At 38.3% G+C, this 25,607-nt stretch overlaps 3 protein-coding genes across 11 annotated transcripts in view; 2 read left to right on the top strand and 1 right to left on the bottom strand.

The window, feature by feature from the left end:
* The window catches only part of LOC115422301 (IQ motif and SEC7 domain-containing protein 1-like), a 134,976-nt gene extending 120,216 nt beyond the window's left edge, over positions 1-14,760 (top strand). For 7 of the 8 annotated variants that reach the window (XM_030138546.1, XM_030138545.1, XM_030138547.1 and 4 more), the window contains 7 exons: positions 2,253-2,282; positions 6,700-6,825; positions 6,935-7,034; positions 7,304-7,465; positions 7,822-7,998; positions 9,664-9,713; positions 11,044-14,760. In XM_030138546.1, coding sequence (XP_029994406.1) covers positions 2,253-2,282; positions 6,700-6,825; positions 6,935-7,034; positions 7,304-7,465; positions 7,822-7,998; positions 9,664-9,713; positions 11,044-11,580 — 1,182 coding nt within the window. In that variant the 3' untranslated portion in view covers positions 11,581-14,760. The remainder of the gene's footprint in view (positions 1-2,252; positions 2,283-6,699; positions 6,826-6,934; positions 7,035-7,303; positions 7,466-7,821; positions 7,999-9,663; positions 9,714-11,043) is intronic. The other variant, XM_030138552.1, reaches the window with a different exon arrangement.
* A 639-nt stretch (positions 14,761-15,399) lies between these two features.
* Positions 15,400-17,122, top strand: gp9 (glycoprotein IX platelet). Of its 2 annotated transcripts, none has more exons than XM_030138304.1 (2): positions 15,400-15,584; positions 15,843-17,122. In XM_030138304.1, the coding sequence occupies exon 2, from the start codon at positions 15,844-15,846 to the stop codon at positions 16,579-16,581; it is 738 nt and encodes a 245-aa protein (XP_029994164.1). In that variant the 5' UTR covers positions 15,400-15,584; position 15,843; the 3' UTR covers positions 16,582-17,122. The 2 variants fall into 2 exon arrangements, with proteins under 2 accessions (XP_029994164.1, XP_029994165.1); XM_030138305.1 differs by having other exon boundaries at positions 15,840-17,122.
* Positions 17,123-17,410: 288 nt separating this feature from the next.
* Positions 17,411-24,798, bottom strand: LOC115422181 (haloacid dehalogenase-like hydrolase domain-containing 5). The gene is made up of 8 exons (XM_030138303.1): positions 24,572-24,798; positions 22,363-22,566; positions 22,152-22,264; positions 21,425-21,518; positions 21,300-21,333; positions 21,039-21,213; positions 20,754-20,942; positions 17,411-18,592 (listed from the first exon to the last, which is right to left on the bottom strand). The coding sequence occupies exons 1-8, from the start codon at positions 24,689-24,691 to the stop codon at positions 18,193-18,195; spliced, it is 1,329 nt and encodes a 442-aa protein (XP_029994163.1). The 5' UTR covers positions 24,692-24,798; the 3' UTR covers positions 17,411-18,192.
* Between the last annotated feature and the right edge of the window lie 809 nt (positions 24,799-25,607).

Raw genomic sequence — 25,607 nt, 5'->3', positions numbered from 1 at the left:
TTGTAATGTACATGTGTAAATGATAAACTGAGGCAGAATATTGTTAAAATTACACTTAGTTTTCTTAAGAAATTTCAGTTTGTTCATGTTACTCACATTGTTGTAAAGGATAGTTGGTAAATGTAAACCTTTTCATTGCATAATTTTACTTTTTTTGCTCGAAAACATAGAGGAAAGTTTAGAGTTGACATATTTTATATATTATTATGTTATTATTTCACTGGTCCGGCCCATCACAGATCAAATTTGGCTTAATGTGGCCCCTGAACTAAAATGAGTTTGACACCCCTGTCATAAACTATGAATATTTATTTCATTTTACCTGCTTAGTTTGTGCTGTTTCAGTTAAACTAATATTTCACAGCTACTTTTACTATTAATCATTCAATCCCTTTATTTTTCCTGAATGGGGCAATTGTTGTGCAACAGTGGGAGCAACACACAAATACACATCAATCAATCAAATACATAAATAGATAATAAGATAAATATACTCAATCAGTAAGGGTAAAAATATAGATAAAAAGTATAAATATAAAACCCCAGGATTTCAAACCAATAAAAATAAAGAGGGTTAAAAACAACACTACAGGTAGACTCTCTTTTTCTCCTTAGAGACTTAGACGTAGTTTAGTTTAGACTGATAGACCTGATTAGTACTCCCATGACCTCATCCTGTGTATATAGTTTTTTTTCTCACTGCTTTCAACGTCAAACTGATAGATTTCAAGTATAGGATGAGCTGGAGGATTTAAGTGTTTTATACCTTTGGGTGTTGTTATGTGTGTGGACTCACTCCTGGGCTTAGACCTTCACGCTGGTGATTTTAACAACCGAGAACCCTTGAGAGGTGTCACCCTCCACTGCAGTGTAATGAAGAATGGGCATCTGCTGTCGAATTTGCACTCCATATCCCCTAACCAGTGGTCAAGTTGATAGACAACTGCGCTAAACATAAACCGCATTGTTCTTTTCATTTACTTATCAATTATATCTAATAACAAAGTACAAATACACTCATCAAAGCTGGTTCTGATTCTGCCCCGGGACATCAAAAGCAGTGAGGGGCATTTCCTCATTATTCCGGAGGCATTGATGTCTCTTTCATGCATGAAGGTTAAATGTGTGATTAACCTATGCAGCCTTGGGGAGAAGCTTGACTTGCATAAAGGACTTTGTTTCACTCAGTTTCTCTTCTGCTCTACCAGCAGTAATTGAACATATTGAAAAATGATCCCTCATCACCATTTAGCTGCAGATTAGAAGTCCAGGAGGACACTTGGTAAAACACTTTAACATAAAAGCCACATTGGAATTCCTCATCCTCATAATCACGTCTACTAAGGCTAGTTTCTAGGGGAGGCTCTTTTTTCATTTCTACATTATTGCAGACTCTCTCAGGTCTGGCGGCATACAAAAATGGCACCTTTCATACAAAACCCAGAAGGTGCACAGATCTTCATGACTATTTTAATGAAATTGTACAGTCGGCGAAAGCAAATCTGTATAAAGGATCATTGGCGTCCCAGTAACTTTTCCTAAAACTATGCTCCAAGTGTTCAGAATGCAAAGCAGCACTGGTTCACTGTATGTGGTATTGTCGACAAATTGCATTGTTCTGGCGGGAAATCAGGGAAATAATTGAAAAAATGATTTCTAAACAAGTCATGTTAGACCCAAAGTTATTTCTGTTTGGCATATATCCAGAAAAACATAAATATACAACAATGAATGGATTTTTATAGACTTCAGTCTACTTATTGCTAAAAACTGCATTTCATTATTTTGGAAAAGAACTCATAAACCAACTGTTCGTCAGTGGATACGGCAGATGCTTTCTACCCTTCCACTAGAAAAAATTTCCTATATTCTTAAGGGCAAACAGGAGTCATTTGAACGTGTTTGGAATCCTTTCATTGTGTATGCTAAGAATCTAAATTTACATGAAGACAATGCAAACAATTGAAAAAGTTACTACTGTGGCTTCTAAAGGTGGATGCTCAGATTTCTGTATTTTGTATAATTTTTTTTTCTTTTTTTTGTAAACATAATGTTTGTGATTGCAGTCAACAGGTTGCATGGATCTGATATATGCACTGTTTGTTGTTTGTTGTATGTTTGTGAAAATGATGAAAATTTAAATACAAATATTTTGGCAAAAAAAAAAAAAAATTCCTAAAACTGGAAGCAACAGCATAACAAATCCCAACACACCAGCTGTATTTAACATCTCCTTTATCCTCTGTCTTCAGATTGGATCCCTCCATCATGGACTGGGTTGTGTAAGTATCCTAATATCTATAAATCATTCCGTTTTTCATCCATGCACTTTTACACCTTCCTGTCCCTGTCCCTCATAATTGTAACGAGTGAACATCATACAGGTAGTTTCAGTGTTGAATTACTTAAAGAGACGAGAACTTTTACCCCCTGAAGCATCACATCTGTTACTGAGAGATGAAGAGTCTCGACTGTGCCCTGGAGACACAACCAACAGACATAAATTCTTTGGCACTGAGCTGCAGCATTTACCGATTCCATACTCAGCGGGGTGTAAATCACTGCTGGGCACAGGCAGATACCTCCCTGTCGAATAAAATTCTACTTGAACAGAGATTATTCATTTCTAAAATCTTCTAAAAGAGAAGCAATTGTATGTAATGATGATGATGATGATGATAACACACTAAGTTGGTATAAAACACATTACTTTGTGATTTGTCTGTATCATACAATAATAAGTTGTTTTTTTGTTTAGCATTGTTTTATGTCAGGACAGTTTATACATATATGTTTACTAGTACTCTCAAATGATTAAAACTTTTAATCAGATCAATCACAGGGTTGCTGTGGATTAATTTTGGTTAATCACGATTAAATATCATTCATTTTTAATCTATATTAATCACGTTTCATTTTGCATGTGCAAACAGACTCAAGAAAGAAGGGAATATGTATGCATTTAGTGTGTTTATCAAACACCTTCAACAGTTTCAACAAAACAACTTGAAACAAAACAACTTGATACTACTGTTCCGTTTTGGGTTTTTTGTCCTCATATTTGAATCCAGAGGGTCAACGTGCTGTTTAGTGTCTTCCATCTTTATGAGCTGGTTCTGCTGCCTGTCACTACCAGATCAACTGTACATTTGTTCATGCATGACAGTAACTCTACTGGGACAAACTGCCCCTAATGCATTGGCAGAGGCGTTCAGAGTCATTCTGCGCTGCAGACGGGTTAACTGCGTTAAAATTTTTCATCAGATTAATCATAATGATGGATTAATCCACATTAATGTGTTCATTTTGACAGCCCTGATACATTATATTCAGTTTAGATCAGTGTTTAATTATCAGGGAATTATCCATTCTACTTTGTAATTTGTTAAAAGTTGACTCTTTAGTTGAAATCTGTTTAAGGTGCATTAAAAAGCAGTACAATAAGGAAACGGTAATTACTCCTCTTTATTTGTTACCGTGGCACCAGCTACTCTTCCTTGGCTCCTTATGAAAATGCACAGACAAGGCCACAACCTTCAGTGTTGTTTTGAGTTTGCATTGGAGTACTGATGTGTACTAAAAGTAAAAATATACACATTAGTCATTGTAATGTCACTCATCTTCACACGTTACTCATAATTGCCATCTAATACATCTACCGTCTGCTCAAATTTTACAGTTTTCTCTCAGATGCTGATCTAATCCCTCAGTTTTTCTCTTATCATTTTATGTTATAAATCTATGGGGTTAAAAAATAATAACTGTGTAAATATATATACAGTACTATGCAGATGTCTTAGACCACCCTTAGCGATGCTGTTTTTCTGTGGTTGTAATAAGCATAATATCTATTTCTGTGTCTCTTTATTAATGCAAGTTTAATGCACAGCTCCTTGTAAGAGTAGAATTCAGTGATATTTGCCATCTTCTCTTTGAAGCTGTATTTCTTGAAGGAGGCATTGACGATAAGGGGTTTCAGTGGGTGTAAATGATTTAACCAGTTGAATTTGTATGAAGAAAACTTTAGAGTTGGAACACAATTTATCCCATGTTCATTGGGGCTTTAAGAATTTTACTGCGTCTAATCTCTATTTTGGACAGTAATTGTTTTGTGTTTAATTCTCTTTATTTAATCCAACAACAGCATTACAAATTCATAACAAATATAAACAGTCAGTATTTACTGTGTGGTAAAAAGTGGCCCAAACCAATTAGAAACACTGGACATGTGTTGAATGAAACTTGGTATGAGAGACTAGATTTTATTTCTTTTTATTTATTTATTTGCACATCACAAATGACAAAAAAAAAAGAAACAAATAGCATGCAAATAACATCAGCCAAGCCAAAAAAGGCTTATATAAATACCTCCCTAAAAATAAACAACACACGAAAAAGAAAGAATAAAAATTAAAATAATAATAAAAAAAAAAAAAGATATAAAACATTACAATTTTTCATAAATTAGAGTCCTTTTCAGATGCTTTTTAAATAATGATGAAGATGTTGATTGAAGTTCAGGACATAGATTATTCCAAAGATGTGGTCCACAATATTCTAGAGAACACTGGCTGACAGAAGTCCGACGTTACGGAAGATAACATTTGCTAGAGTATCGTGTAGGTTAACTGTGAATAACAGAAGACAACATAAAAAAAAAGTTCTGGAAAACTTTAGGAAGGTCATGAGTTAAGTAAACACATTTGTACATGAAGACACAGGTCTGGTAAACACTCAATCAAAAACTGAGGGAAATTTGAGTTTTTTGAAGAGAGAAGCTGATGAGTCGTGTCTCTTAGAAAAGCTCCTCATTCTTAAAAATTTCTTTTGGATTAGGAAAATCTTATTGAGATAAGTGGGACAGGTAGCCACCCAAACAGTATTGCAATAAATAATATAATGATAAATTAAGGTATAATAAAAAGTCAAGAAACAGGAATGATTTATCAATGAACGGACTCTGCTCAAAATGCCAGTTGACTTTATGGTCTTTTTACAGATTAGTTTAGTAAATCTTATAATATGTGGACAGAAGTGTTCAAGACATGTTCAATACAAAGGAAGATCACAATAAATATTTCATAATTCAGTCTGTTTTTTCTAATATTATTATTATTAGTGCTGTTCCATATTTCACTTGTATTTTCTTACGGTGAGAAATATGTCCGTGCATTAAAATAAGTAATTCTTCTCTTGCTAAAACAACAATCTACTTCTGGCCTAAAGGTTTTGCTCAGTACCGTATATATAAATAGATGTATATCAGATGAACCCATTCCTCCCTTCAGCTACTCCCAACACATCGACCTCAGACAATATGTAGTTATATGCTGTTAAAAGAGAAATACTGACTATTAAAAGTCAGTACATCACAGGATTATTCATCAGCATAACACTTTAGGCCTTCTTCCTATTTACACTTCACTCTCAGTTCCTCCCACACTATAATTAGAAAAATTCTTGTGTAAATATGACATATAGATGTTTTCACTCCCTGTTTGATTCAGTCATGCTTATCTAGAGGCGACTTTTCTCATAACTGTAAATCAGCATCTTGTCACAAGATGATAAAAGCCTAATGAGACGAGTTTAAAGACAGTGAGTTTAGGCTTTAAATTCGAACTTTAGTTTTGAAAGGCCATCCCTATTCACTTCAGGTAAAGACGGATTTATCATGAATAGTTTGGTTTTAACCTGTTTTATTTCAAGTTTGTTGGAAACAAGCGGTTATTTATTTAAATATATATTAGTGAATAAGAGTGTAGGAGAGTGTACACACTAAATATTTCAACAGAGCCGCCCAAAATCTTAATGCATTCTCTAGTAATTCTTTGTCACTGCAATAAGAAGGATGGCTGATAATGGTTAACAGACCTTATATTATGTCTAAAACTACATTCAACATGCAAATAGAAAGTTCCAGGAAATTTATCACCCCTTCCTGAACACATTCCAGAAATTAAGCACAGCTCGACATCAGCCTTTATACTGATTAGTTAACAGGAATCTTTAAAGCCTACATGTGTAGTGTACACATATGAGGATGAAAAATTTGCAAAACTTCAATAAAAAGATTTGGATTAACCCATAAAGATCCAGTGTTACTTTTGTGTTTTTCTGTATTTAACTTTTCTTCAGTGATTTATCACCATTTATTATGACATTATCCTCTGTATTTTTCATTTGTTCAGTCACAATCAGGTATTTTCCCATATTTAATTTATCAATCAAGTGGATGTTCATAGATGCTCAGATTAAAGTTGAGGGCTATTATATCAAAAACAGAGAAAACTAAAGAAAATGGGACTTTTTCAGCAAAATATATCAATAACTAAACAAAAAACAAGTGTCCATCCACTGTCATTGATCCAACTCCATGGGTTTTACTGGTGAAACAATGTTGTAGAAGATGACAGTGTTTCTGTGTTCACTACGGAGCCTCTGAACGTCCAAATAGGTCATATATGATGACTATGAAAAGATGATAAACCGCATTTTACACCAATTATTTACATGGATTGCTAGGTTTAGTGGTTAAGAAGTTATGAAACATTTTAGATCAATAGATGGTTTTGGTCATCGGTGGCTGTTTTGGTCTTTATGGTAAAAAAAAAAAAAAAAGTATAACTGAGTAAACTGGTTTGTTTTCTTCATAATGACCCCTGATGTAAAGTGTACTCTTATTTTTCTGCCTTGTAGGTACTATCACTTCCCCATCGCCGGCTGGTGTGTTACTGCCGTCTGTTTGAAGTGCCAGATCCAAACAAGCTCCAGAAACTTGGTCTGCATCAGCGGGAGATCTTCCTGTTCAATGACCTATTAGTGGTACGACTCCTCTCCTTGACACAACATTTGCATTTTGTCTTAAATCTCAGTTTTTGTTTTTTTTTTTTTTTTTAACAAACATTTTTGTATTCCATCGACTTCATTACAGGTCACAAAGATTTTCCAGAAAAAGAAGAATTCAGTGACATATAGCTTCAGACAGTCCTTCTCTCTCTATGGGATGCAAGTCATGCTGTTTGAAAACCAGTGTAAGTAGCACAGTGCATTTTTATTTTTTAATTTTAATTTTTTTTTGTCTGCAGTGCATATTACTGTAACGTGCTATCTCAAAGTGTTTACATCGGCCTCCGCAGGATTTGATTTAGCACAGAAACACAAATGGGATGTCGGGCCAATGGGCTGTGACATTGTTTATACTCGGTGAACTTCACACAGATTCACCCAATGTGTTTTAACTGGATTTTGATCAATGACCCTTGTGTTAATGTCTCTTCCTCTCTGTTTGTCATTGGCCTAGATTACCCAAATGGAATCAGACTTACATCAGCGATACCAGGTGCAGACATCAAAGTCCTCATCAACTTTAATGCACCCAACCCCCAAGACCGCAAGAAGTTCACAGATGACCTACGAGAGTCCATTGCTGAGGTCCAGGAAATGGAGAAATACAGAATCGAGTGTGAGCAGACTTTTTCTTCCACCCATCCACCCCCCCCTTCCTCTCACAGTGTAAAGTAGAAACAGGGCATGGTCCTCATTACTCAGCTTCCACTTTACGAGAGAGAATGTTTACAGGATGGCTACCATAAGGGAGAGCAGTCTCTTTCTAGACATTTTAAAGCAGTTTCCCTTTTGACGCGCAAGAACAGGATGTTGGAAACTCTGTAGATCAATGATGGACATTCATGTGTTTCAGAAAGGTGACTAAACGCAGCACAGACGTTTTAAGTTATTAAGTTATTCCCGGCCAGACTCTGATTTTTATGCCCAAACCACTGCCACTTACCTCAGTCTTTCCTTGGATGCGTTCCACAGCTGAGCTGGAGAAGCAGAAGGGCGTTGTACGGCCCAGTATGTCCCAGAGCTCTGGTCTGAAGAAGGAAGCCGGCAACGGGAACATGAACCGTGCCAGTCTGGACGACACCTACGCCATGGGGGAGGGGCTGAAGAGGAGCGCCCTCAGCAGCTCCCTGCGAGACCTCTCCGAAGCAGGTACAGCTAAAACATCTTTGTCTTTATCAGCTGGGTGTATCATGTCGGATCCTTCTGTCATCCACATCTGTGTGATGATACCAAGGGGATATAAATAGCAAAATGTTGTTTCACTGGACTCATACATTGATTTTAGATTTTTTCTCCCCCTTAAATCCACTTCTTCTCGCACTCATGACTGGACAGTTTGGTCTGGAAAGTGTCCTTTATGTTTAATGTCAGTTTAATTGGTGTCAGAGAGACATTCACAGTTAAAAAAGACTGAATAAAGACCTTTTTGTGATGAAGTTTAGAGTTAAGATGGAATTTTCTAGGTCTGTCTTTTCGGTGATGAATGAAATTGACAGGCAGTTCTCACCTCGGAACATTTCCATTCATTTTTACTGTCACTTTTTTTATTATTATTATCATTATTATTATTATTATTATTATTACTACACTTTTTTCATTTCTAAGTTTATTTTCCCAATAACCATGTCATGAACATTTTGCGTCATGTTTTATTGATTCAACAATCATGTGCCATTTCTTCTCATGTATATTTGTGAACTGAACAACAATGCTAATACATATTTAGTAGCAAAAAAACAAGTTTTAGTTTTGATCCTGGCAGTAACAGTCATTTCATCCATGATTATCAAGTGCTTAACACAACCGCTCTGTCTCCGAAGCAAGAATACATTTCATTCATTACAGATAACAGCTATGTGAAGTTATCAGGTGATTTACTTGATAACAAAATGAAATCCAGTTAGGGGTCTGCCTCATTGTTGGTAATACGATCGCTTTGTTCTTATGATCACTACCTCAAAGGGAAATGATAGGTCAGTTAGTGAAGAAGTCTGCAGAACTGCTCTGACCCTCCTGTCTCCTGTGTTTTTCGAAGCAGGACGTGGCATGTTAGTGGGGTCATTTCTGTTGAGTGTCTTTTTTTTCCTTTCCTGCCATACTCCATTCCATGTGTATTTACTGTTATTTCCATACACATCAGGTATTTTCCTGTTTATGTGTGATAATTGGTCATGTATCATTGGCTGAGTGTGCCTAACAACGGCAAAAAGTGCTCTGTTCGCCCTCAGACCTGTATATGCCTGTACATCCCATGTGCAACAGCCACTGTATTGCTTTTGATGTGTCTCCTCCTTTCTGACTGTCACTGAGACTTAGCAAACCCTTTAGCAAATCTACATCTTGTGGCAAACAAACTGCCACATTTGATCAAAAATCTGTGCTGTTTAGGAGAAACCTTCCATTTTTGGTAATTCTGAACCATGGATATTTCCTTGGTCTCTTAGTTTTGAGAGTCACAGAGTCCGTATTCTTTTAGATTTATGGAAATGTGTTCAAATTCCTCCAGTTGCTAGTGCATTTTACTATGTGTCACTGCAAACCTTAATGGCTTACATCTCAATACAGCTTTAGTTTTCCAACCTGTGTGAAGATGTGACTTCACCCTAAAGACAGCCACAGTACCACCTGTCACCCACCACCCTTCCCAAACCTGAACGCCTGACCCCCCCATCCCCTCCTGCCCATATTTGGACCTTACTCACAGTCACAATCCACTGCACTGCCCCCTACGGGACCGGTGGGCGGCTTAAACGTCTGTAGTTGATCCAGGAGTGCTGTCGATCTCTAATCTGTGGTATTGCATGTCTCGGGCAGGCAAGCGGGGGCGTCGCAGCAGTGCAGGATCACTAGACAGCAATATGGAAGTAAGTTGGAAGCAGCTGGTATCCAAGCTACTCTCTATGTGATGATGTGCACTGTGAAAACACACCATTTCTTTTTTGGTCTTACACCTTCTTTGCTTCATAGACTCAGTCCATTTGTTTGGATCATTTATTTTTTATCCTGGGATGCCTTATAACCTGCTTGCCTCAGTTAGTGTGCATGCGTGGGTTGCCTGCCTCTGATCCTGCCCCCCTTTTTTGGAAGACAGGGATCTCCTGTTTTGGTCATGTTATATGACCAATATACACTTTATCTTCAAACAAGCATGACTGTACTAATCCCTCTTCTGATCCCTCCCTTTTTCACTCGTCTTTGTCTCTCATTCAATCACATCCAAGCGATTTTCATTTGGTTCTTCTTCTCTGCCAGGGTGGTAGCTCTCCAAGACAGTAGGACTCTGTATGTCTCCTGCAGCCCCCCCCCCCCCCTGTCTTTCTTTCATTTTATCCACAACTTCTCTTAAATACTTTAAGGTTTAGGGAGGTGTTTAGCCTTTGTAGTGAGACGTCTAATGCTGGACTTCAAACAGACCTATAAAGATGTGGATTTCATTCATTCATCTTCCAGTCATTCCATGTGTCCATGAGATCATGTGTTGGTTGAAGTCTGGGACCCTGAAAATTTCATTCTGCTTTTAAAGATGTCATTTGGTCTTTCTCTAGTCATAGGCGAAGCATGTGGCAAACTTTTCAACAACTTTGAGAAGACGTCATACTTAATAGTGAATAGTGTTTTACCCAGAACAGGGGGAAAGTGTCCGGGCCTGTTGTGAAGTCTGCTCACAAGAGCCTAGCTCCTCCCGTCCTCTGGCTTCTAGCTGGATGCTAATCTGTGGATGACGAGTTTGCCTGTCACATCCTCTGCATGTGGAAACTATGCCTTCATTGATCTTAACAAGTTGCATGTGTGACTCTGAGGAGGTTTGGCGCACTGACTGCAATGAAAATAAAATGTTCTCTTTTTTTTTTTTTTTTTTTTTTGTACCCCTGTTAATGTCATTATTATTGTATGTATTTAGTCTTGTTACAGACTCAGCTCCTCAAAAACAGTTAGCTCATCGGACTTTAGGTTCCCTTCATCATGAAGCGTTTGCCTAAGCTGAAATCTTCTTATTGTTGCTGCTGCCTACCATGAAAACATTTTTAGTTTTTCATTTGCATGCCCTATAACATTTTGCTACTTATTTATCTGAAACAATAAGAGTGTGAGTTCTTCCTGCTGGTATCATACAGATGCAGTGTGGTAGCTGTTGTGTAGTAGCACTTGCATAGTGTCTGACAGACGTGCTGTTACCTCTTTTCCGTATTGCAGGGGTCCATCATTAGCAGCCCTCACACACGCCGGAGAGCCACCACGCCACGTGAGGGTGCACCCCGCGGCCATCCCTCCATCCCTAACTCAGCGTCAACTTCCATCCTCGGGTCACTCTTTGGCAGCAAGCGAGGCAAACCGTCATCCCAGAGCCACCCCCCTTTTCCTGCGCCCGGCCACCCCACACTTATATCCCACAAGCCCCACCCGACCAACCTGCACCACACAGCACAGGTAGCGCACCCAGTGCCGGCACAACTACACAGTCACCACTCACAGTACTGCCAAGTCCCCCAGAACCCACCGCCTTATCACCACCACCACCACTACCACCCCCCTCCCCATACACAGTACCACCAGCACCCAGCCTACAGCTCCCACACGCACCAACACGCCCATTCGCAGCACAGCCATTACAGCCAGCATTCCCATCACAGCTCACACTCCCAGCATGCTCCTCACCACCACAGTCAGCAAACGGGTCCGGCACCTGGCGGACCCAAACCCAAACACAGTGGCATCAGCACCGTAGTGTGATGTTCCTAAGGGAGAGATGAAGATCGAGGAGAGGACTTACTGAAGGAGTAACAATTGCTTACACCAAAGGGACTGACAGCATAACTCTATGGCCTGTCCACTGTGTTTTACTGCTGCTGTGATGGGAACCAGTCACATGCAGTCAGCTTTTTCACCTCCAGGTCCAACTAATATGCAGGATGGAAATCGGACTCAAATCTTCCACTAGGGGCCTTTACTAGTTTGCCTGATAACGGGCCTGGCCCCTTCAGGGTTTCGTGTGGGGGGGTAGGGGTTCTGTACAGGAAGATGCTCTTGTTTGGACAAACTCGCACACACACCCGGGCCATGGTGGCTGAAGAGAATGTGTTTTTTTCTCACCAAGCCGCTCCACACTGCTTATTTCCCTCAATAGCCTGTTTTACCTTCATATAATCAGGAGGAAAGACAAGCGGAGACGAGAACAAGTCTGACGGTTTTCTCTGTCACGATGACGGCATAATTTCTTGTGCACAGCCTTTCAGAAGTCAACTTTCAGCACTTCTTTCTTTGGTTTGCAGACCCTACCATCATTGAATGCTATTTGTAGTTGCCTCCCCGTAGAACTCATATGTAGTGAAAAACCTAGATATAATCATTTCACACTAACTTAAATCAAAGGACAGGTAAACAACTGAGTCGACCGTCTCAGTCATAGTAGTTCTAGTGCTGTATTTACTGTAGATGACAGCTATATGTGTTGTCTCCTAGCTCTCATAAATAAATGTGCCAATTATTAATGCATAATCTATTTAGTCAAGACTTCATGTACAGTATATTGTGCGTAAAGTAATTTGTAAGATTATACTTACAATTATTATCAGCAAAAATGGATTTTATCAGTATTATACTGACTCTGTGGTAACAGGATGTAGTTCTGAAAGGAATGAACTCATGCTCAGTCCGGCCGATAATCTATTCTGAAATTTTTGCCTTTCAAATGGATCAGAGGGAGCCTCTGGATGGCAGCTGTTGCATATGGGCCTCACAGTGCTGTGGCATCACAGCTGAAGCTCCAGAGTCAAACCTCAAAGTGGATAAACTGATCGGGTGGATTGTTTCAGTTTACTACTCACACAATGGCTGCTTTAACTGTAAAAAGTAATGAAAATTAGCAGTGAAAAGACTATGTGATTACACTTGGAGGCTCTGTTAACATTACAACTGAACCCGCAGAAGGGTGTTCAACATTTAAAGTCTGTTGCCTTTGTCATATGCAACAGCTGCTTTCTTGACTCGTCAAATCAAAACAAGAAACACTTCTGAAATATTTTTTTGCCTTGTTTAGTATATTTTTTTTATTCACCAACATGGTTTGGTGAGTGAATAAAAATCAGTTCTTACATAGTGAAGTATTTTTTTCATCTTTTTTCTATCATATGTGCAATATCTTTGTACTGATTTTGTACATTAAGAACAAACAAGGTGTCCCTTAGATTTGTGCGTTTTCATGTTGCGTCATTATTTATTTATTTTTGTTTTGACCCCTGTCAGTCTTTCTCAGTAAATTAATGTGTGGCTGTCCTCATGGTCTTATAAGAGGTACAGGCTTGGAGTTCAGTGGAATGTCTAGTAAGTGATTTTTGCATGTAATGTTATTGATGTGAGGCTATCCTCTGCACATTGTATAACAAAATCAGTGTTACCATAGCAAGTTTAAGTGCAATCATGTTAAAAAAGGCAGACTTGTGCTAAGAGTGGAAGTCTGTTATCATGTTGTCCAGGAAGAGATTCAGGTGAAAAAAAAAAAAAAAACTTTTGTCATTTAAAAATATATAAATGCTTACTTACACAGTTGACAGTGGAAAGAGGAATGTGTGTATATATTTTAATATAGGAATATGCTTCTCTTTGGGCTGAACAGAAATATTTTGCTGGATAAGCACATATGAAAGAACACTTTCATTTTTTTTCAGGAAATGTAGTTGTAATATACAGCAGAAATGCAAACTGAACAAAGGAACTGGGAATATGTAAAGAATAACTTTCTACATTCTACAAATAAGAGTCTATTATAGTGTGTAAATTAGTGACAGTAAACTGTTTGTCCCAATATTCAGGTTGTAAATGTATTTTAACATTCACAAACAAAACCATTGCCATAAGTCAGGCTTTTTCTCACACATTACTCCTCATGTGAATTAACAAAGGTGAGCTCAGATGACAGACATATCATATATGGGACAGTAATGATCAGTTGAATGTGTCTTTCCATTGATTTCATATTTTTGCTATAACTCTGAAACCCTGAGATGATGTAAAACAAAGGAATCTGTTTATTTTGGTGCGTGTTGTAGTGCGTAAAATGTCTACAGTCATAAATGTGAGAAAGTACCCCAACAATGCACTGCATGGATCTGATGCATCATGTGTCCTTTTCACTGTGAGCTGATGGAAAAAAGAAAATCAGCCTATAAATTTTTCTCCTTTGGTTTTGATTCATTTGGAGTTTCCTAATGTTTGACGTGTTCTTGCTGTTCCATGTTAGACTGATATTTATTGAAGCTCAGCATGCATTTCATCAACAAAGCCATTGTGTAAATTCTGAACATAACGAGTGTTGCACTTCTGTTTCTGAGGGCTTTCATTGTGTAAATACGGGGTCTGATTTTCAATCTGAAGAACTGCTTGGAAGGAGGGTTTATCTTTATGAAACTGTAAAGGGACCAAGACAAGGGTTAAAGGAGCTGTACATACTGTGTATATGATCAGTCTTCTATTCTGATATGTGCAGACAAGATCAGGATGAATATACATCACCTCATGGAAGGATACAAGAGGTGATATATGAACATATCGATTGTCTCTGCCTCCAACTGTCGTGGACTGACATTTTGCTGTAGAAAACAAAAAAACCCCAGACTGTTAGAAGAAAGTTCGCTGCCATGTTACATTCAGCTCTCTTTTCACACATGCAGTTCCCACCCAGCACACACACATATTGTACACACAAAGAAACATACACACATTCTGCTGCAAGCTGTTCAGTCTGGCGTGAGACACATTAAAAAAAAAAATAAAGGGAAAAGACAAGAATGGCCTCATTTATATGTGCATTCTGTTTGTACAGTGAGTAGTGAGTCAGTAAGACCCCAGTTATTGTAAAACTTCAACTGTGACAATGTTGAGAACGCAAAATAAACAAATATATGACTTATGGTACATGTGTGTTGTTTGTGCTCTCCTATGTAGATAATACTTCACCCATCAACACATACTACTTCCTGTTAATGGATGTAATTCAAGGAAAAAAACATATCTTTATTATGTCATTTAATCTTAAAATAGAAATCCTCCTCTGCATGCTCCTGCAATGCTCTCCGCCAGTGTTGCAGCAGTGTCACTAGAGGGCGTAATCAAAAATGAGAAGGGAAATCTGTGTCATTACTCCACCTATGGGTGAAAATGTTCATGCTACATAGATTCTCCCTGGATCTTTCAGTTAAAATGTAATTTACTTCATTTTCAACCTGGTACCACTTGTCTAAAGCTTTATAAATCCGACATATTTTTTGGGATGATATATATTTATCCATAGCTGCTATCCATCCAATACAGTATTTCATAGGTATATTCACATTTACATTAAGCTGTGCGTGCTCCCTGCTGTATTCTGCTGTGAAGTGCCCTCCATACCCTGAGCACTACAGTAATAAGCCCTGTATTGGGGGAGCTTCACATGGCCTTTGCCTCTGTTTTTAATAGATAAACTCTTATCTCCCTTAAGCAGATGGATTTCCTGCATATCAAATTCGCTGTAGCTGTTCACTGTTATTGGTGCATGCCTCACACTGACGCTGTTCTGCATCGGGTGTGTGATTATTCTAGAAGTAATAGTTACCAAACAGGGAATCCTGAGGCTAGAAGCAGGTTTGAGACTCTCTACAGCTTAAATGTAACATTGGACACAAACTGTGAATTTAGTACGAGTTTAAGGATGCCTGCAGATACAAGAATCAACCTTCAAGTTGGCTCAGCTCTGAAAGGTTTGTATACATTTTATCAAATTACAATTTAAGTGATACTTTGTCTTCTGGTCATGATATTTGTCTTTCTTACAGCTGAAGGTTTTACGTGGATATTTAATTTTGCGGACAGAGAATGAATGTTTTGTTTGTTGACATTAATCCTAATACAATAAGCTCACTACATACTGTACAGTGAGCATCTTTTGTTCAATAATGTCATTTATTCTCATATATAATGCAAATACTGAAAGTAACATTGTCGTCTTGATCCAGTAGAATGCTCCTCAGTTTCGGATTAGGCATCTTCCTTTTCCTGGCCACATCAGGTGTGCACACTGCTGGCCAGCACTGCCGCTGTTCAGGCCTCCCTCCTGATGGGCTGCAAGTCAACTGCAGTTTTCTCAACCTCAAAAAGCTGCCTCATCTGCCTCCAGACATCACAGAGCTCCACATGCACAACAATGAACTCACCACAGTGTCACCAGGTGTGTTTGACAGATTGGTTCATCTGAAAAAGGTCTCCCTAACTGGGAATCCTTTCCATTGTGACTGCAGGATCCAATACCTGAGGAACTGGTTGCTGAAAAACAGGCACGTTGTCTCTAAGGAACCTACCTGTGCCACTCCAGTCTTTGTGGCTCAGATTGCCATCTCTAAACTCAGCGATGACTTTTTCACCTCCTGCTCAGGAACACGATGTACTGGTGGAGTATACAACATCATAATGGGGGTGATGCTATGCTTTCTCATTGCTTTACTTCTGTGGAGTCTGAGACTTGCCAAAAAATCCACTTTTACTCTATATATAGACAAGAAACATGAAGGATTTGAGGCCGATTCGTTGCGTTCACTTAAGCCCAAACACAGAAGGAGGTTAAACACATTACTGTCAGAGGACTCAGACTCTGTGACCTGGACTGAGGATTTAGAGAGGCCACTTTTAAGTACAGAGTTATTGCCACAAGTACTGGATGTGTTACACAAGAAGCACAATATAAAGATAAAGGCAACCTAAGGGACTCTCTGCTTCAGTGGGACCAGACGTCAAAAACACTGCATGTCCCAAACAAAGGTGAAAAGAAAATGTACTGGGATTTCTTCTTAACAATACCATTTTTGTAACATTAGTTTTTGGGCGTGTTTTCCTGCTTACAATAGGGGGACAGTAGAAAGGGAAAAAAGGGAAGAAACACATGCAACAAAGGTCAGGTGGGCCAGGAATGTTGTGTTTCATGGATGCCACCCTTAAGCCCTGTGCTACTTGGCCAGCCTCAGTTCTTTTAATGCTAAACCAGAGGAGTGTTTAACTGCTACAGAATGTTACTGCCAAGTTGTTCTTATAATGCTACCCTTTTTTTACTGAAGGGAAAATATATTCAAGTGGGTGTAAATTGCACCAGAGAAATGTGTGATGAATGAAAAACACCATGTTATACTGAAGCCATTTGGATTAAAATTCGATGTGCTTATTAAAAATTCTAATAAATGAGAAAAAAACTAGACTGATGAGAAACATTTTGGCTTCTATCTTTAAAAAAAAACAAAAAAAAAAAAAACACATGACAGGTTTAGCTTGATACCTTTAATTATATACCTACCTGGGGGAACAATATGTAATGACATATTCTAGGTACATGAGATGTTGAATCCAGTGTTTGTGTGCATGGCTGTGTGGATCTACAGGATTCTTTAATATGTGCTTTATCAGAGGCTGGGAGCCAATGATTCATGTCTGAAAACAAAGACTGATATCAGCTGTCAAAAATACACTGAAGATGTCTGTCTTTATAAATTACAGTGACCAAATGCCTTGGACATTTCTGATGAGATGTAACTTGTTTTTATCTAAAAAATAATTCACAAACACCCTCCAAAGCTTGTTCATCTTGTTCTTAATATTTACTTCTGGTAAAATATTTACACACTGAGTGATTTAACACAAATAGTCAAATATAAAGAGGCAACACCTTTTGATTGGCATTGTATTCATTTCTGAATAGCTATTAGCTTTTGTTTCTAAAATGTCTATAGTAAATTTTACAATTAAACGCTTGTTTTTGACAAAGATAAGTCTCTGATGGGGTTGATGCTCTCACAACAAGACAAAATGCAGACAGACAGACAGTACTAGGACAATATTGCACATCAAACAGCTGTCTTTACAGTACAAGTATTACGCTCATGTTCATGCATAGATTTTTCAGGATAAATGGGTAAACAAATGACAAAAATGTCAGAATAAAAAGTCATTTTAAGAATCAAGGTCAAATGTTATCTGAATGTGCTTCATAAAAACACTTCTTATATTAAATATAGGATGATTTTAGGATTTGTAATAATCTAAAACATTACTATCATCTAAAAAAATACTTAGTAGGGTCAAATAAGGCAGTTTTTACACTTCGCATTAATGTACTTAAAAACTATCACAAAACAATAGAAAAGAGAGGTTGACTTTTACATGATAGTTAATGTTGAAGGTTTAAAATATGACCCAATATTTTATCAATGCCCTATTAGGTGGTTAAACAGTGTCCACAGTGTCAGGCTCCTACAGATTAATGCTTCGAGTGGTAACCGTCGCCACCGCTAATTCAGCCTCCGTGACCACATTAAATCTGTTGGCTTAAAACTGAGGCACAAACTTCTCCTGCTCAAAGATGACGTCAACAGCTTCTGCCACGTCCTTCACGATGTGGCCGGGCTCTACCAGCGCAGGGTCAAATCTGAAGTCCCGGTGCCCGTGGAACACAGTCTCTTTGATGCAGTGGTTGGCGTCAGTGGGCACCTCTGCGTTGGGGTTGTAGACGCCCGTGCAGACCAGGATAGACTTACAGGATGTAGCAGACGGCAGTGCGAGCTCGCTCTCCCACAGGTTGTCGGTCTCCTCATCTTGGGGGACAGCAGTGGTGGAACCCGTAGCGGCCGCCATCTTTGCAACAGCTTTTGGGTTTTTTCTTGCAACCCTCTCCTCCAGGTAGCGGTTGTATAGATTGGCACCATAGATGTCAGTCATAAGGTTATCCCTAGGGTCCACAGAATACACAGAGTTATTACAGAAGCACAAAACCAACATGGGCTTCATTGTACAGTGGTGGGGTTTTTGGGTATCCCATGCATTTGTGATATAGTCGTGGAAAAAATTATTAGACCACCTTTGTTTTCTTCAATTTCTTGTTCATTTTAATGCCTGGTACAACTAAAGGTACATTTGTTTGGACAAATATAATGATAACAACCAAAATAGTTCATAAGAGTTTAATTTCAGGGCTCATATCTAGCCATTTTCCATATTTTCTTGATAATAACCAAAATCACTTCAGTTCTTACATCAATATCTATGGCATTGTTCTGACAAAAACAATGCTTTTAGGCATTCCATGTTTTCTTTTCTGTATGTTTCAGTCACATGATACACACAGGAGTTAGTACTTGATTGCATAACCATCGTTTTTGATGACTTTTGATGGTCTAATAATTTTTTCCGCAACTGTATATTAATGCATTAAAGTCATTCTTAAGTCACTGAACTCTGCCAATTCTTGTCCCATTCTCAAAACCCACCCTTCTGCACGTGAAATGTTCCGTTGAGCTCAAAACTGAATGTTTCAGCAAGATAATGCCACTTGGAATGCATCCAGAGCATGACATGTTGAATTTGTCGAGAATTTAGTTTTGCTATTTTATCTGGTTGACAAACTAAAAACTCACTTGCATTTGTTTGTGTCTGATGCAGCTACACTTTTTTTTTTTTTTTTCGCAAATATTTCATGATAATATCTGAAATTGTATGAAATATTAAGGGTGTCCGACAACTTTTTTCCACTACCGTAATGTTCAAGCATTTGTGTATTTTCTCCTACACTATACAACAGCGTTCTCACAACAAACTTTCCCATGATTTTACAAAGTCTAATGTTGCAATTTCCATGACTATTAATAACCCTTAAATATGTGAACAGACGTAGATTTTATCATTATATAAAATTAAACAGCAGCCTTTTTCATTGTCTGTCAGTTATTTGTATTACCTTCAAGTACTCACAAACTACTGAGCTAATAAATACTTTCCAAGGATTGTAATAATAAAGATACAAAACTAAGAGAACATAAAAATAAAAAGCCATTCCTGTATCTAAACCCTCCACAAACCCTGACATTAACTTTGTGAATTTTCTCCCAGGCTTATGAGGACAGTTTGTGTTATATCAACTTTAAAATGTGCATTTATCATCCATTATTACATGATAATAAAGATATAAATGTAATTTTACTGTGACAAAAGTAATATAATTGCTGGATGTAAAAGGGTGTGAATTCATCAGCCTTTTATTGAAGACATTCTGCATCTTAAATTTGAAAACTTTGCATTCCTAAAAATGAAATTGTGCAAATTTATCCAAAACTTGTGACAACTTTACATTATTTTATTACTATTCCAGACCTAAAAAAATAGATTTTAAGGACTTTAACAAGTTTTCCTAACCATGGAAACCTAATATGCTACTTGACACATCAAAGCATTGATACAAAAGTATAGATGACATTGAATAGCACTTATAATAAGTAAAAGTTTAAATGAAACATGTATGTTCAGAGAGGAAGGTGAAATGACTACTAACACACTTGTGAGCTATTATTTCACATTATTTAGCAACCTCAATGGCTTCCAGCTCCCCAGAACTCCCCCTTTTCATTACTTTGATGGCATCAGATTGAAAACCGTACTTTATTTTATTTTATTTTATTTTTTTTATTTAACCAGGAAAAAAGCTAATTGAGGTTAAAAAGAGTGCCCTGGCCAAGACAGCAGCAGCAGAAGTTACACAAAATAGAAATCACAGCCATACATCCACACTACAAACATACATAAAACACAATAAAAGCCACTTCTAAAACCAAACATCAAACACTAAACTAAAAACATACTGTACATAGAAAACACCATCAATAATTTAAAAGGTACTAAAAGTATACAACAGTGTTCCTTAAAAGCCTCTCAAAGCAGAACCCGATTTAATCGATTAAAAAAACATCTACATCCCAATTTATCCTTTTCCCATTGATTTAGAATGACTCTGAATGTAGTAATAATAGTATGGTGGTGGAAAAGTGATGCTCTGAGACATTGTATTACATTTTCTACGAGGTACATCTGCGACACAGAGAGACAGGAGGGTGTCTTACCCTATAGCATAAAGAGACGTGACGGGAAGTTTCCATTGCTTTTGCACAGCCTGACATCTGATGAGGTACTCTGCAAAATGGTAGGTGAGCTCACTGGGTTTTCCCATTAGAGCCTCGTACTTCAGGTCCTCCCCTGTTATCTTCTTATAAATGTTTTCTAGGCACACGAGAAATGTCCCATGACCAAACCTAAGACAAGATGAAGAAACAGAAAACAATGAGACGTCAGTGTTCAGTCGCTCTGCGCTTCGGAGACTTTACCTTGGACTAAACTTTAAAGGCTACCGTGGAGATTGGGCCTCAGCCATCCACATGAGGTCCATGTTGCAGGCCAGCAGGGGCAAGTGAGGCATCTTTTGGGTTTGGTGAGCACTGCTGAGGTTTCCATTGGTCAACAAAATATCAATAATAAGCTGTAGGTTGGTCTCCCATCGAATTGGCTCCCCAAAAAGAATCACCACTGTGAGTAAAATTTAGAATATTAATACTAATCTCTGAAATCCTAATATCATCAAAAATCTGACACGTATAAAAACATGTATTTACCTTCAACCTTAGGGAGGTTTCTGACAAGATTGGACTGAAATGAAGAAAGCATTATTGAGCATTTCTGGCTGTACGTCACTAATGAACAACATCCTTATTTTTGACATCAGACTTCAGTGTCTCACCGGCAGTTTGGGTCTCCTGTTGTGGTCCACCATGTCCAGCAAAGGGAAGGATTCCCTCAACATATCAATGCTGACCACATTCTGAAAGCCGAGACTAAAAGCATGGTGTTAAGAGCAAATTATAAGCACCATTCAAGTCAGACCTTTTTAATATATAACACAGAAAACACAAGTGGTGAGAGGCACAACAGACCCCGTCCCTTGCACATATTGTAGCTTATTTTGGCATTGATCCACTCTTTCATCCATATTCAATATTTGTTAAATATAAAAATGATGTATGTGCCACGTCTGAAGTAACTGAAACAAAACTGATGGTTTTCTAGACATTTGAAATTTCACCCATTATAAGTAAATGGGAAAAGAATAAGATTAAAAAATTTATCAAAAATTTGAAAAACGAGCTATCACTTAGATATTTTGCAGAGTGATGTCTAAAATTAATCTCTATATCTCTGCAACATTTTAAGTAAATTGAGTTAAAAATTTACATTTTTATAGTGATTTGAATTTTTGCCCATTATAAGTAAATGGGGGGGGGGGGTAAAAATTCATTAAAAATATGAATTTGACCTATCTTTCCCAAAATGTAATGACATGTATTCTGGGTCACTGGCAATCTATAAACCCAATTTGGTATGAATTCAACCAATAGTTTCACTGCTAAAGTGTTAACAAACAAACTTAATCAATAACATAGTAAAAACAAAGTGAAGTTTAAGGATACTTTTTAGCAATTTCCAGGACAGGCCCTTGTCCTGACACCAGCACACACTTGTCGTGGTACTTCTTAAGCATCCTTAGGGGACTGTGGGACATGATGACTTGTTCCTGTGTAATCTGGAAATACATAAAGTATTAAATAGTAAGTTTGCATCACGTCTATCTGAACCTACACAAAACAATCATGGAGCTCCGATGGCAGCTTGATAACTCACAGGGACTCCCAGGATGTGAGAGAGCTGGTCTGCTTTTGTTTGTCTGAGGCAGTTCCCTGCATTTGTGACGAAAACAACCGGCACCACAAATTGTCCCTGAGAGTCGACCAGCTTCTCAAACGCCTTTTTGGCAGCAGGGATTGGCATCTTTCCCCGGACAAGCACACCATCGATGTCAAACAACAGCCCAAAGCTCGGCTGTGCCTGGAGAGGGGACAGGTGAACAAAGGTTGGTATGTGGGTCAAAGGTTAAACTGAAGATTTTTGAGATGGAAAGACCAGACAAATGATCACAACAATGCGGGCTGAAAAAAGAAAGATCAGAATGAGGGGAATGTTGACTAACATGGGTACATTATAGAATTTAATGTGCTGATTTTGTGAACCTCAGTGCAGACATTTTGACATGAAATTTTATCACACCTGACATAAGGGGAGCTTGACTCGAAACACATTTTAAGCATGATGCATTTACTGTTTTTTGTTTTCTTTTGTCTGCAAAACATGAAGTTTAAGAAATACCTACAATCTCTTTGCATCCATGGAGGCGCAGATATTTTGACAAGAACTTTTATCACATCTGACATAGGGGGAGCTTGGCTCTAAACACATGTTATGCATGCATTTGCAGTTGTTTTTTTTTTTTTTTGTTTGTTTTCTTTTGTCTGCAAAACATAAAGTTTAAGAAATACCCCGCAATATCTATGCAGGCGCAGATATTTTTGACAAGTTTCATCTTATCGTCGGCTTCCTGATAAAACCTGCTAAGTGACATTTTTGGTTGGGAATAAAAACCTGCTATCTCCCCTATTACAGCTTCAAATTTCAGTCTCCTGTGAAAGTTGTTTACATTCCATCATAGGTACCACCATTAAAATAACAGATTTTTTTATGTCATATTTCACAGTTTCCTGTTATATAAACCATTTTTTGTTTCTCCTGTAAAATTTGCCAAAAGTCACATAGCAGGTTTTATCAGGAAGCTGAGGATTTACTATTTTTTGTTTTCTTTTGTCTGCAAAACATAAAGTTTAAGAAACACCCTACAATCTCTTTGCATCCATGGAGGCTCAGATATTTTGGCAAGAACTTTTATCACATCTGTCATAGGGGGAGCTTGACTCTAAACACATGTTATGCATGCATTTGCTGTTTTTGTTTTCTTTTGTCTGCAAAACATGAAGTTTAAGAAATACCCCACAACATCTATGTAGGCGCAGATATTTTGACAAGTTTCATCATATCTGACATAGAGGGAGTTTGACTCTAAACACGTTATACATACATTTGCTGTTTTTTGTTGTCTTTTGTCTGCAAAACATGAAGTTTAAGAAACATCTATGCAGGCGCAGATATTTTGACAACTTTCATCATATCTGACATAGGAGGAGCTTGACTCTAAACAGATGTTATGCATGCATTTACTGTTTTTTGTCTTCTTTTGTCTGTAATAAATGACCTTTAAAAAATAACCTACAATCTATATCGTCGGCTTCGTGATAAAACCTGCTATGTGACTTTTGGCAAATTTAACAGGAGAAACAAAAAACTGTTTATATAACAGGAAACTGTGAAATATGGCAAAAAAATATATGTTCCTTTAATGTTGGTACTTATGATGGAATGTAAACAACTTTCACAAAAGACTGAAATTTGAAGCTATAATAGGGGAGATAGCAGGTTTTTAATCCCAACCAAAAATGTCACTTAGCAGGTTTACTCAGGAAGCCAACGATATGTAACCTTGCAAGATGTATGTGCAGAAAGACCCAACTGTGTGACTCCTGTATCTTTGTGTCATTGAACGCAGCACCCAGTACCCACAGTGGATCAATCGTGGGTGCCCTATGGTGACACAGCAGTACCTACGGCTAATGCATGGTTAGCATAATAGAAATAATATAACGATTATCCGGACAGATGCACTAAAGGTGTGTTTGTCTGTTTGGTCTTTGGCTGGGGGGTGCACACACACACAGTCTGGGACGCAGCAGAGCTTGTTTTTCTCGCGTGTATAAAGCAGTCAGCTACATCTGTTGTCTCTGATGTCACATCCACATCTGAGAAAGTTGCATGCAATCTGGTATGCAACGCAGTAGTCTAAACCGATTAGATATTTGTAGTAAAATCTTTCCCAAAAAAAATAGCCACATTGTCAACATTGTATTAGTTTGACGGAGCCAAGACGCAGCACCAGCTCGAACCGTACCTTGCTATTAGACTGAGTTCCGCAAAACCCGCACCGAGAACCGACAATCCCAGCTTTTCGTCTGGCTTGACGGTTACTCAGGGTGCACAGGCCCCGGTAAAACGGCAGGAGTCCCCTCATCTCCTTTATTATTCACCGGGTTTTTAAAAAAAGAGGAAAAAAACACCCCGCATAAAGCATGGAAGGTGAGCCGGCTCGGTCCGGCTCCGGCCCCGCTGCTGCTGCTGCCTCCGCTCCGATCAGCTTTTTTGTTTTTTTTTTTTCCTTCCTCTGATATTTTTCGCCTCTGATGTGACTGGGTGAGACGGAATGACGACATATGAGGAGGAGGAGGGTCCCGCTCTGCATCTCTGCCGGAAGGAGCCGTAAAGCTGCATCTGCAGTGAAACCCCCGCTGCCATTTTAGACACCGAGGTGGAGCTTCCAGCCCGTCCACGCACAACCCCCTTTGTGATCCACGCTGCAGAAATAACACGATCCGACTGATCACAAATAGCCCACATCTGCTTTTTCCCCTTTAAACGCTTTCGTTTCCCGTGCATATATACATAAAGTGTGATTTAAGTGCAGCAGGAACCTTAATATTGGTGCTTGTGAACCTCAAGTCTCCATTTTACATCCCGGCTTTTTCTTGGCTTGTTACATTTGCTGCAGGATTATCTGACCCCTTTAACTGGATCCAGTGAGATTCTTCATGCGTATTTTAATCAAACATCCTCTGTTGGGGATTGTGATTGCATTTACATTGCAAAGAAAGCACGGTCCACTTGACCTAGAGATCAGGCTGTTTATCTTGCAGATTATCTTGTGTCAGGATTCTCCAAAAGGCAACATACACACATGTAACTAAGCAGACATCACCAAGAGTTTCAATCAGTGTTCATGTGAAGGAATGTACATGATGCAAAACCATCTTTAAAACAATGAAAACTTTGGTGCATAATAATGAAACATCAATAACTGCAATCAGACAAAAGTCCTCCCCGTGCTCCTCCAGCTTTATTGATAGTTTAAAATTACATTTCTATTTTCTAGG

Source organism: Sphaeramia orbicularis, chromosome 7, assembly GCF_902148855.1.
Source record: "Sphaeramia orbicularis chromosome 7, fSphaOr1.1, whole genome shotgun sequence".
NCBI classification, from domain to species: Eukaryota; Metazoa; Chordata; class Actinopteri; order Kurtiformes; family Apogonidae; genus Sphaeramia; species Sphaeramia orbicularis.
This window is presented reverse-complemented; position numbering and strand designations above follow the sequence as displayed.